We start from the raw sequence: 13,069 nt of genomic DNA, 5'->3' as shown, positions 1-13,069 counted from the left end.
CCGACCCACTACGGTTGTGTCAGCAGCAAACGTGTAGATGGAGTTGGAGCCAAATTTTGCCCCACAGTCGTGTGTGTATTCGGAGTACAGTAGGGGGCTAAGCATGCAACTAGCGTGGAGGAGGTGCAGTTGTTTATCCTTACTGATTGTGGCCCATTGGTCAGTGTTATGGGCCAGGGTTTAGAGAACCCCAAAGTGTATCATGGAGTTCACCTGACCCACAACTTTTAATAGATTGTGGTATGGGGAGCACACGGCCCACTCTACAGGTGTGGTACAGCAGAAATGGAAAAGTATTTTTTAAAGCAAAACACTGTTTATTCGATGAACTCAAGTTAACCTTTTAAAAAATGTACAGTGAACATCTTAGCAACCATTAATTCAAATACAACCCCCAAAACCTACAACACGAAGTAAATCTTTAAGCTTTCCTTTTTAACATCCATACGACTTAAGAACAAAACCTTTTATCAGAAGCACATCAGGTTAAAATCACTACTGCAAACATTTATAATTCCGAATTCACCAAATGATCAAGAGATAGTCTTTTGATGGCAGAGAGATCAGGAGTACACCTGCTTGGTCTGGCTTCAGCTCCAACACTGAAAACCAAACTAAAATGCAGCCTGCTCAAAAATGAAAATAAAAAGCTGACAGACAGCCCAGCTCCACCCACTCTCTGACATCACTGCAGCAGTAAACACCCATTTCTTAAAGATACTCTCACTACAGATATTTATATACACACCCATTTATAAACACCCATTTCTTAAAGGTACTCTCACATGACAGTCAGGAAGTCGAGGATCCAGTTGAAGAGGAAGGAGCCAAGTCCTAGGTTTTGGAGTTTTGATATGAGCTTGGCTGGGATTAAGGTGTTGAAGGCGAAGCTGTAATCAATGAATAGGAGGCTGACGTAGGAATCCTTGTTGTCAAGATGCTCCAGCGTTCAGTGTAGGGCCAGGGAGATGGCGTCTGCTGTGGACCGGTTGTGGCAGTTTGCAAATTCCAGTCAATCAAGGCATTCTGGGAGTATGGAATTTCTGTGTCTCATGACCAACCTCTTGACGCACTTCATAATGATAGATGTCAAGGCTAGCGGACGGCAGTTGTTGAGACTTGTTGCCTGGTTCTTCCTTGGCACCAGTATGATGGTGGTCTTCTTGAAGCAGGTGGGACCCTCGGAGTGGACTAGGGAGAGGTTGAAGATGTCTGCGAACACACTCTCCTATAACCTGCTCACTGCCCCATACCTCCGACTAGTCCCTCACCTCCCTTCCCTACTTGTACCAAGCACCTGTGTTTGTGTGTGTGTCCCTGAAGAATGCTGGCTAGTTGCTGTTTATTGATAACAATGGATCAGAGATTGGGCATTTTCATTCAGACTTTTAATTGTGTGCGCTTCTCTTTCAGGCCAGATTTAATCACCCAAGATGGCAGAAGCCCACCAGGCTGTGGCCTTTCAGTTCACAGTCACCCCAGATGGAATCGACTTGCACTTGAGCCATGAAGCCCTGAAACAAGTCTACCTTTCCGGCCTGCGTTCATGGAAGAAGAGAATCCGCCGGTACAGGGTAAGACCGGGGAATTCCGTTTGCAAGACGGTTACTCTTTAAGACAAGTCAGGGGTCCATTCGATACTGTGTGCGCTTCCAGTCACTGTGAGGCACTGCTCACTGCCACCTGCCTGCTCCTCTAGGGATGCAGAAACCTTCACCTAAATCTTCACGATCTCACGGGACGACACCCTCAAACCATTCCTCCCCCAGCCTTCACATAACCTCCGGGTTCAGGACTGGGGCTGGAAGCTGTGACCGGATGACTCCTGGTGAGAGTATTCCCCAGTGAGAGAAGCAAGACCGAGTACAAGCAACCAGGGGGAATATTTTTGGAAGGGAAAAAGGACCGACACTTGCCTTCGGCCAGAGCAGAACCATTCAGGTTTTTGCAAAGTAAGTTGAAGGTTGCAAAGCAAGATCTCCAGGGTGATGTTGCCAGGGTTATGTCTCAAGTGAATGTGTGACATGATGTTGAGATCGGGTTGTCATGGCAGGCTGGAGTGAAGGTGTGTGTAATGTGATGTTGATGTCTGGCTTGACTCGGTGACTAAAATCCATACCTTGGACTCCAAAGGTTTTGGGCCCAAATCCCACTCCCAAAGCATGTAAGCAGGGCTAAAGATCCTGTGCAGTACTGAGGGAGTGCTGCACTGTCAGTATTAAGGGAGTGCTGCACTGCCAGAGGGTCAGTACTGAAGGAGCACTGCATTGTCAGTATTGAGGGAGTGCAGCACTGTCAGAGGGTCAGGACTGAGGGAGTGCTACATTGCCAGATGGTCAGTACTGAGGGAGTGCTGCACTGTCACAGGGTCAGTACTGATGGAGGTCTGCACAGTCAGATGGTCAGTACTGAGGGAGTGCTGCACTATCAAGAACAAAGAAAAATTACAGCACAAGAACTGGCCCTTCGGCCCTCCAGGCCTGCACCGATCCAGATCCTCCATCTAAAACTGTTGCCTATTTTCTAAGGATCTGTATCCCTCTGCTCCCTGCCCATTCATGAATCTGTCTAGATACATCTTAAATGACGCTATCGTGCCCGCCTCTACCAACTCCGCCGGCAATGTGTTCCAGGCACCCACCACCCTCTGCGTAAAGAACTTTCCATGTATATCTCCCTGAAACTTTCGCCCTCTCACCTTGAACTCGTGAGCCCTAGTAATTGCGACCCCACTCTGGGGGGGGGGGGGGGGGGGGGGGGGGGGGGGAAGCTTCTTGCCATCCACCCTGTCTATACCTCTCAATTAGGTCCCCCCTCAACGTCCATCTTTCTAATGAAAATGATCCAAACCTACTCAACCTCTCTTCATAGCTAGCGCCCTCCATACCAGGCAACATCCTGATGAACCTCCACTGCACCTTCTCCAAAGCATCCAAATCCTTTTGGTAATGAGTGCATCACTGTCAGAGGATTAGTACTGAGGAAATGCTGCACTGTCAGAGGGTCAGTACTGAGGGAGTGCTGTACTGTCAGATGGTCAGTACTGAGGGAGTGCTGCACAGCCCGGGTTAGTGCTGAGGGAGTGCTGCACTGTCTGATGGTCAGTGCTAAAGGAGTGCTGCACTGTCACAGGGTTGGTACTGAGGGAGTGCTGCACAGTAGGAGGGGCAGTACACGAGGTGGCGCTGCACTGTCAGAGCGTCAGTACTGAAGGAGCGTTGCACTCTCAGCATTGAGGGAGGGCTGCACTTTAAGAAGGTCAGTACGGAGGGAGAACTGCACTGTTAGAGGATTCGTACTGAGGGAGTGCTGCACTGTCGGATGGTCAGTATTGATGGAGTGCTGAACTGTCAGATCGTCCATACTGAGGGAGTTCTGCACTGTCAAATGGTCAGTCCTGTAGTAGCGCTGCAGTGTCAGAGGGTCAGTACTGAGGGAGAGCTGCACTGTCAGAGGGACAGTACTGAGGGAGTTCTGCACTGTCGTGGGTCTGTACGGAGGGACCGCTGCACTGTCAGAGGGCCAGTACTGAGGCAGCGTAGCACTGTCAGAGGATTAGTACTGAGGGAGTGCTGCACAGTCAGATGGTCAGTACTGAGGGAGTGCTGCACTGTCAGATGGTCAGTACTGAAGGAGCGCTGCATTGTCGGAGGGTCAGTTACTATGGCAGTGCTGCACTGTCAGAGGGTCAGTACTGAAGGAGTGCTGCACAGTCTGGGTGAGTACGGAGGGAGAACTGCACTGTCAGAGGATTAGTGCTGAGGGAGTGCTGCACAGTTAGATGGTCAGTACGGAGGGAGTGCTGCACTGTCATCGGGTCAGTACTGGGGGAGTGCTGTCCTGTCAGTACTGAGGGAGTCCTGCACAGTCGGAGGGTCAGTATTGAGGGAGTTCAGCACTGTCAGAGGGTCAGGACTGAGGGAGTGCTACATTGCCAGATGGTCAGTACTGAGGGAGTGCTGCACTGTCAGACGGTCAGTGCTGAGAGAGTGCTACCCTGTCTGATGGTCAGTGATAAGGGAGGGCTGCACTGTCAGAGGGTCAGTACTGAAGGAGTGCTGCACTGTCACAGGGCCAGTACTGAGGGAGTGCTGCATGTCATAGGGGCAGTACTGAGGGAGTGCAGCACTCTCAGATGGTGAGTACTAAGGGAGCGCTGCCCTGTCAGATGGTCAGTACTAAAGGAGCGCTGCACTGTCAGACGGTCAGTTACTGTGGGAGTGCTGCATTGAAAGCGGGTCAGTACCGAGGGTGTGCTGCACTGTCACAGGGTCAGCCCTGAGGGAGCGCTGCATTGTCGGAGGGGCAGTACTGAAGGAGTGCTACACTGTCAGTACTGAGGGAGTGCTGCACAGTCGGAGGGGCAATACTGCGGGAGCGCTGCACTGTCAGAGGGTCAGTATTGAGGGAGTGCTACATTGCCAGCGCGTCAGTACTGAAGGAGTGCTGCACTGTCACAGGGTCAGTACTGAAGGAGCGCTGGACTGTCCGTATTGATGGAGTGCTGAACTGTCAGATCGTCAGTACTGAGGGAGTTCTGCATTGTCAAATGGTCAGTCCTGTAGTAGCGCTGCAGTGTCAGAGGGTGAGTACTGAGGGAGAGCTGCACTATCAGAGGGTCTGTACAGGGGGAGTGATGCACTGTCGGAGGGTCAATATTGAGGGAGTGCTGCACTGTTGGAGCGTCAGTACTGAGGGAGTGCTGCACCGTCAGAGGGTCTGTCCGGAGGGAGTGCTGCACTGTCGTGGGTCTGTATGGAGGGACCGCTGCACTGTCAGAAGGCCAGTACTGAGGGAGTGCTGCCCTGTCAGATGGTCCGTACTGAGGCAGCGTAGCACTGTCAGAGGATTAGTACTGAGGGTGTGCTGCACTGTCAGAGGGTCAGTACTGAGGGTGTGCTGCACTGCCAGATGGTCTGTACTGAGGGAGTGCTGCACAGTCGGAGGGTCAGTACTGAAGGAGTGCTGCACTGTCGGTATTGAGGGAGTTTAGCACTGTCAGAGGGTCAGTACTGAGGGGGTGCTACATTGCCAGATGGTCAGTACTGAGTGCGTGCTACACTGTCAGATGGTCAGTACTGAAGGAGTGCTGCACAGTCTGGGTCAGTACTGAGGGAGTACAGCACTGTCAGCGGGTCAGTACTGAGGGAGTGCTGCACTGTCACAGGGTCAGCACTGAAGGAGAGCTGCACTGTCAGAGCGTCACTACTGAAGGAGAGCTGCACTGTCGGAGGGTCAATACTTATGGAGCACTGCGCTGTCAGAGGGTCAGTACAGGGGGAGTGCTGCATTGTCAGAGGGTCAGTACAGGGGGAGTGCTGCATTGTCAGAGGGTCAATACTGAGGGAGAGCCGCACTGTTGGAGCATTATACTGAGGGAGTGCTGCACTGTCAGAGGGTCAATATTGAGGGACTGCTGCACTGTTGGAGCATTATACTGAGGGAGTGCTGCACTGTCAGCGGGTCTGTACAGAGGGAGTGCTGCACTGTCAGTTGGTCAGCATTGAGGGAGTGCTGCATGTCAGATGGTCAGTCCTGAAGGAGCGATGCACTGTTAGAGGGTCAGTACTGAGGGAGGGTCAGTACTGAGGGAGGGCTGCACTGTCAGATGGTCAGTCCTGAAGGAGCGATGCACTGTCAGAGGGTCAGTACTGAAGGACCGCTGTACTGTTACCGGGTCAGTACTGATTGAGCTCTGCACTGTCAGCGGGTCAGTACTCGGGGAGCGCTGCCCTGTCAGATGTGCTCGTTTCCTGATGTCCCTCCTGCCCACCAAGTGGACAGAAAAGAATCACTGGCAATTATGGCATAACCTAGTGGGTGTTGGTTGGGATACTCTCTCATGTCCTGGTCCGCACATATCATTTCGATTGTTTGCGCATTCATCTCATTGTGTATAAGTTGCAGTACGGAGTGACGAAAGACAGAAGTGTTTCTAACCTCTGCTGTGTCCTGTGTCATTTTCCCTCCATCCAGAATGGTATCTTGACTGGGGTTTACCCAGCCAGCCCCTCCAGCTGGCTTTTTGTGGTAGTAGCAGTGATTGCGACAATGTATGCAAGGGTTGACCCATCGCTGGGAATGATTGAGAAAATCAGAGATCACCTGCCCACCAAGTAAGTGGTTAAAAATTGCAACTTGCCTCGTAAAAGTAAAGCGAAGAAGTAAAGCATCAGGTGTCATTTTGGTTGTTGTTTTCTATGCATTCAATCTCTCTATCTTCTGGCAGCGGATACCTATCCAATCAAAGTGAGAGTATTCTGAGTGGCCTACTCTTTAGCACTGGACTGTGGGTTGCCCTTGTCTTCACCATGCGGCAGACTCTCAAACTGCTGCTGTCCTACCATGGCTGGATGTTCATTGAACATGGAAAACCTCCTCCCAGTGTGAAGATCTGGATGGTGAGTCGAATCCCTCGAAGCCAGAGATATCAATGACCATCATAAGTTGTTGCGAGGGGTGGGGCTTGTAACAATATGTATATCGTAAGGAATACAAATGGTTAACAATATGTTAATACTTCTCACCACCAGATTTAGAAAAGGAGCAGTCATATAAATATTATGTGAGTCCTGGGAGAAGGTGTTTAGGCATGAGCTAGATTAGTTACATAGTTCTGTAGTTTGAGATATCGTATAGTTTAACTTCAGAACTTCTACCTTGTTGACTTGTTCGAATATTATTTAAGTAGTGTAAATAAATCGGCTTTGTTCAGTAACATAGCTTGGTGTTCTTTGTTAAGACTATGTTCTCAAGACATCCTGATAGACACAACAGAGAACATCACAGGGCTTTTGCTGTATCTGAACAATAACTAGCTTGATCTGTTTAATGTGTATCACTCAACCTTAGTTAGTCCACACTTTGGGTATAGTGTTCAATTCTGGTCACCACACTACCAGAAGAATGTGGAGGCTTTAGAGAGGGTGCAGAAAAGATTTACCATGATGTTGCCTGGTATGGAGGGTATTAGCTATGAGGAGCGGTTGAATAAACTCGGTTTGTTCTCACTGGAACAACGGAGGTTGAGGGGCGACCTGATAGAGGTCTACAAAATTATGAGGGGCATAGACAGAGTGGATAGTCAGAGGCTTTTCCCCAGGGTAGAGGGGTCAATTACTAGGGGGCATAGGTGCAAGGTGTAGAGTAGTTGTACGAGGCAAGTTTTTTACACAGAGGGTAGTGGGTGCCTGGAACTCGCTGCCGGAGGAGGTGGTGGAAGCAGGGACGATAGTGACATTTAAGGGACATCTTGACAAATACATGAATAGGATGGGAATAGAGGGATACGGACCCAGATGTGTCGAAGATTGTAGTTTAGTCGGGCAGCATGATCGGCACGGGGTTGGAGGGCCGAAGGGCCTGTTCCTGTGCTGTACTTCTTTGTTCTTTGTACTCTATTGCAGCCTCCTTCCCCCAGTCGCTGAGCCCCTTGCACACATAGTTACTGCACTGTGATTGCTGACTCTTCTTTTCCCGAGAACATTCCCAGGGCTGAATCCAGCCACTGGTTAAATGCACCTGCAAAATGCTGGAATGGGAGGCTACGGCTTCTAAGACCAGTTTGGAGAGGCAGCAGTCACAAAGCCAATGTTCAGAAGGAACCAAGAGCACCATCAGTTTCAGGAAAGCAAAATCTGTGTATGCTGGAAATCTGAAAGTTACAGAAATTTCTGGAGGAACTCGGCAGGCCTGGCAGCATCTTTGGAGAAAGAAAAAGAATTACCATTTTGGGTCCATGTGACTATTCTTCAGAAGTCTACCTGCTGGGTTTTTCCATCATTTTCCGTTCTTGTTTCATATTTGCACAATCCTCAAGCAAAGTTTTAATTCAAAACATGGAGCAAGTATTGAAAAGCTTAGAAACACATCTTCACAAGAGGGGGTTGGACTGTGCATTGCTTTGAATGCTGGTCTCTCTGGGTTGTGTTTGGGTGCTGGTCTCTCTGGGATGTGTTTGGGTGCTGGTCTCTGGGTTATGATTGTGGTTCGATGCTGGTCTCTCTGGGTTGTGTTTGGGTGCTGGTCTCTCTGGGTTGTGTTTGGGTGCTGGTCTCTCTGGGTTGTGTTTGGGTGCTGGTCTCTCTGGGTTGTGTTTGGGTGCTGGTCTCTCTGGGTTGTGTTTGGGTGCTGGTCTCTCTGGGTTGTGTTTGGGTGCTGGTCTCTCTGGGTTGTGTTTGGGTGCTGGTCTCTCTGGGTTGTGTTTGGGTGCTGGTCTCTCTGGGCTATGTTTGGCTGCTGGTCTCTGGGTTGTGTTTGTGTTTGGATGCTGGTCTCTCTGGGTTGTAGCTGGGTGCTGGTCTCCCTGGGTTGTGTTTGGCTGCTGGTCTCTGGGTTGTGTTTGTGTTTGGATGCTGGTCTCTCTGGGTTGTAGCTGGGTGCTGGTCTCCCTGGGTTGTGTTTGGCTGCTGGTCTCTGGGTTGTGTTTGGGTGCTGGTCTCTGGGTTGTGTTTGGGTGCTGGTCTCCCTGGGTTGTGTTTGGGTGCTAGTCTCTCTGGGTTGTGTCTGGGTTTGCGTGCTGGTCTCTCTGGGTTGTGTTTGTGTTTGGATGCTGGTCTCTCTGGTTTGTGGCTGGGGGCTGGTCTCTCTGGGTTGTGTCTCAGTTTGGTTGGTGGTCTCTCTGGGTTGCATCTGGGTTTGCGTGCTGGTCTCTCTGGGTTGTGCTTTGGTTTGGAAGCTGGTCTCTCCTGGTTGTGCCTGGGTTTGGATGCTGGTGTCTCTAGGTTGTGCTTGGGATGGAAGCTTGTCTCTCTGACTTGTGTTTGGGTGCTAGTCTCTCTGGGTTGTGTTTGGGTGCTGGTCTCTCGGTTGTATTTCGGTGCTGGTCTCTCTGGGTTGTGTTTGTGTGCTGGTCTCTCTGGATGTGTTTGGGTTTGGGTGCTGGTCTCGGTTGTGTTTGGGTGCTGGTCTCTCTGGGTTGTGTTTGGGTGCAGGTCTCTCTGGGTTGCGTTTGGATTTGGCTGCTGGTCTCTGGATTGTGTCTGGGTTTGAGTGCTGGTCTCTTGGTGTTTCGGTGCTGGTCTCTCTGGATTGTGTTTGTGTGCTGGTCTCTCTGGATTGTGTTTGGGTTTGGGTGCTGGTCTCTAGTTGGGGTTGGGTGCTGGTCTCTTTGGGTTGTGTTCATAGAATTTACAGTGCAGAAGGAGGCCATTCGGCCCATCGGGTCTGCACCGGCTCTTGGAAAGAGCACCCTACCCAACCGCACAACTCCACCCTATCCCCATAAGCCAGTAACCCCACCGGACACTAAGGGCAATTTAGCATGGCCAATCCACCTAACCTGCACATCCCTGGACTGTGGGAGGAAACCGGAGCACCCGGAAGAAACCAATGCGCGCACTGGGAGAACGTGCACTCCGCACAGACAGTGACCCAAGCCAGGAATCGAACCTGGCACCCTGGAGCTTTGAAGCAATTCTGCTAATCACTACGCTACTGTGCTGCCCTCTTGTGTTTGTATTTGGGTGCTGGTCTCTGGGATATGTTTGGGTGCTGGTCTCTCTGGGATGTGTATGGGTTTGGGTGCTGGTCATTGGGTTGTGTTTGGATGCAGGTCTCTCGGGATTGTGTTTTTGTTTGGGTGCTGGTCTGTCTGTTTGGGGTAGGGTGCTGGTCTCTCTGGGTTGTGTTTGGGTGCTGTGCTCTCTGGGCCGTGTCTGGGTTTGGGTGCTGGTCTATTTTGTTTGTGTTTGGGTGCTGGGTCTATCAGGGTTGTGGCTGGGTCGCTGGTCTCTCTCGGTTGTGGCTGGGTCGCTGGTCTCTCTCGGTTGTGGCTGGGTCGCTGGTCTCTCTCGGTTGTGGCTGGGTCGCTGGTCTCTCTCGGTTGTGGCTGGGTCGCTGGTCTCTCTCGGTTGTGGCTGGGTCGCTGGTCTCTCTCGGTTGTGGCTGGGTCGCTGGTCTCTCTCGGTTGTGGCTGGGTCGCTGGTCTCTCTCGGTTGTGGCTGGGTCGCTGGTCTCTCTCGGTTGTGGCTGGGTCGCTGGTCTCTCTCGGTTGTGGCTGGGTCGCTGGTCTCTCTCGGTTGTGGCTGGGTCGCTGGTCTCTCTCGGTTGTGGCTGGGTCGCTGGTCTCTCTCGGTTGTGGCTGGGTCGCTGGTCTCTCTCGGTTGTGGCTGGGTCGCTGGTCTCTCTCGGTTGTGGCTGGGTCGCTGGTCTCTCTCGGTTGTGGCTGGGTCGCTGGTCTCTCTCGGTTGTGGCTGGGTCGCTGGTCTCTCTCGGTTGTGGCTGGGTCGCTGGTCTCTCTCGGTTGTGGCTGGGTCGCTGGTCTCTCTCGGTTGTGGCTGGGTCGCTGGTCTCTCTCGGTTGTGGCTGGGTCGCTGGTCTCTCTCGGTTGTGGCTGGGTCGCTGGTCTCTCTCGGTTGTGGCTGGGTCGCTGGTCTCTCTCGGTTGTGGCTGGGTCGCTGGTCTCTCTCGGTTGTGGCTGGGTCGCTGGTCTCTCTCGGTTGTGGCTGGGTCGCTGGTCTCTCTCGGTTGTGGCTGGGTCGCTGGTCTCTCTCGGTTGTGGCTGGGTCGCTGGTGTCTCTGGGTTGTGTTTGGGTGCTGGTCTTTGGGTTGTGTTTGGGTGCTGGTCTTTGGGTTGTGTTTGAGTGCTGGTCTCTCTGGGTTGTGTTTGTGTGCTGGTCTCTCTGCGTTGTGGCTGGGTGCTGGTCTCTCTGGGTTATGTTTGTGTGCTGGTCTCTCTGGATTGTGTCTGGGTTTGGGTGCTGGTCTCTCGGTGTTTCAGTGCTGGTCTTTCTGGGTTGTGTTCATAGAATTTACAGTGCAGAAGGAGGCCATTCGGCCCATCGAGTCTGCACCGGCTCTTGGAAAGAACACCCTACCCAACCGCACACCTCCACCCTATTCCCATAACCCAGTAACCCCACCCAACATTAAGGGCAATTTTGGACACTAAGGGCAATTTAGCATGGCCTATCCACCTAACCTGCACATCTTTGGACTGTGGGAGGAAACCGGAGCGCCCAGAGGAAACCCACGCACACACTGGGAGGACGTGCAGACTCCGCACAGTCAGTGACCCAAGCCAGGAATCGAACCTGGCACCCTGGAGCTGTGAAGCAATTCTGCTAATCACTACGCTACTGTGCTGCCCTCGGTGTTTGTGCCTGGGTGCTGGTCTCTGGGATATGTTTGGGTGCTGGTCTCTCTGGGATGTGTATGGGTTTGGGTGCTGGTCACTGGGTTGTATTTTGGTGCAGGTCTCTCAGGATTGTGTTTTTGTTTGGGTGCTGCTCTGTCTGTTTGGGGTAGGGTGCTGGTCTCTGGGTTGTGTTTGGGTGCTCTGCTCTCTGGGACATGTCTGGGTTTGGGTGCTGGTCTCTCTGGGTTTTGTTTGGGTGCTGATCTCTCTGGGTTTTGTTTGGGTGCTGATCTCTCTGGATTGTGTTTGGGTGATGGTCTCTCTGGGGTGTGTTTGGGCGCTGGTCTCTCTGGGTTGTGTTTGGGTGCTGGTCTCTCTGGGTTGTGTTTGGGTGCTGGTCTCTCTGGTTTGTGTTTGGGTGCTGGTCTCTCTGGTTTGTGTTTGGGTGCTGGTCTCTCTGGTTTGTGTTTGCGTGCCGATCTCTCTGGGTTGTGTTTGGGTGCTGGTCTCTATGGGTTGTGTCTGGGTTTGGGTGCTGGTCACTGGGTTGTGCTTGGGTGCTGATCTCTGGGGTGTGTTTGGGCGCTGGTCTCTCTGGGTTGTGTTTGGGCGCTGGTCTCTCTGGGTTGTGTTTGGGTGCTGGTCTCTCTGGGTTGGGTTTGGGTTTGGGTTCTGGTCTTGTTGCCACCTGGGTTGGCCACTTCCCGACTTAAAATGGAGATCCACAAAGGATGCAGGGAAATTCAGCCAACACAGGAAAAACAAGCAGGTGCAAAGTTTCCTGTGTATTAAAACTTGCAGAAACCCAGGCAGCACTGAAACCAACTGCCATCTGCATATTAATGAGTGATCCCCAGGAACAATTGAAACATTTAAGGTAAAGAAGGCCAAGCCATACTCCTCGGCGCCAGCAGGAGCCAAGACAAAGGAAGACCAACGGACACTCTGGGACCGCCCAGCGATCAGGGAACAGCTCCAGTATTGGTGAAATCTATCCAAGTGATCGGAACGTAGTCCAATCACTTGGAACGAGGTACGGGGTCCGCCCCAAACGGTGCAAAGCCCCTGGGGACTATAAAGTAGAGTCCCCAAGTTCAATTCGTCCTTCTTGGCATGGTCTCTCAGCAGCTCGAACCAACCCTTGACTGTGACCTGCCTAGTAGCTGCATCAACTAAGTAAGTCTCCAGTCAACGCACGCTACGAGATAGGCGCTCCTAGCTACCAATCCATACCAGCTTTCAATCCTGCAGACTCCGAATCGAACGAAAGGCCATTTGTTCCCCTGACCTGGTGGGCCAGTTCCGAAGCTAAGTATAGGCCTTTTAGTGATAGAGATAGTCTCGTAAGTAGAGTTTATGCAGGAGTAGTGATTGACTGTGTATAATAAACGTGTGTGATTTGAATCTTACCAACTGGTGTATTGAGTTATTGATCAGCACTTGAACTTGAACCTCGTGACGGTATCATAATGATACCTGGCGACTCTAAGAGCTAAAGTTATAGAAACAGATGAATTAAGTAAAGACACAACGGGCAACGAATTAAGAGCCAACCAAAGTAAGCAACATTTACTGGCAACTCCGCCGGACCCGACTTCGAAGTGGCTTAACCACTCCGGGAGAACCCAAAATTTGAGTTTGAATCCAATTTGGAACAGAAAAATTCACAAGTGTTCAAGCAGTTCTGATCAATCCTCATAATTCGGAAGTGTGTTAATGCATGCGTAACTAACAGGGTATAAGGTAAAACTGATAGATTTTGTTGCGAAAAACTGTCGGGAATTTGTATTCCGGAAAATACCGAACGCCGTACCCGTGTTTACAGCACTGCCTTAGTACCCGTCGTTCCAAATTTTAAAAAGAGTATTCAGATAGGAAAAATGGCAATGAAGGCAATGGAACGCCTTATGGACCCCCAGGAATTCGAGGCCGCAACGACCAGCAGCAGAGTAGGACAATGTCCCGTTTGGGAAGAAGAGATCAGAAAATATC

At 51.4% G+C, this 13,069-nt stretch overlaps 1 protein-coding gene across 6 annotated transcripts in view; it reads left to right on the top strand.

The window, feature by feature from the left end:
* Positions 1–13,069, top strand: part of cpt1ab (carnitine palmitoyltransferase 1Ab (liver)) — a 138,659-nt gene that overhangs the window by 34,502 nt on the left and 91,088 nt on the right. For all 6 annotated transcript variants that reach the window (XM_072518774.1, XM_072518777.1, XM_072518775.1 and 3 more), the window contains 3 exons: positions 1,414–1,574; positions 5,977–6,116; positions 6,230–6,401. In XM_072518774.1, coding sequence (XP_072374875.1) covers positions 1,434–1,574; positions 5,977–6,116; positions 6,230–6,401 — 453 coding nt within the window. In that variant the 5' untranslated portion in view covers positions 1,414–1,433. The remainder of the gene's footprint in view (positions 1–1,413; positions 1,575–5,976; positions 6,117–6,229; positions 6,402–13,069) is intronic.

This window comes from Scyliorhinus torazame, chromosome 10 (assembly GCF_047496885.1).
Source record: "Scyliorhinus torazame isolate Kashiwa2021f chromosome 10, sScyTor2.1, whole genome shotgun sequence".
NCBI classification, from domain to species: Eukaryota; Metazoa; Chordata; class Chondrichthyes; order Carcharhiniformes; family Scyliorhinidae; genus Scyliorhinus; species Scyliorhinus torazame.
Note: the sequence above shows the minus strand (reverse complement) of the source record. Positions and strands in the feature narration are given on the sequence as shown.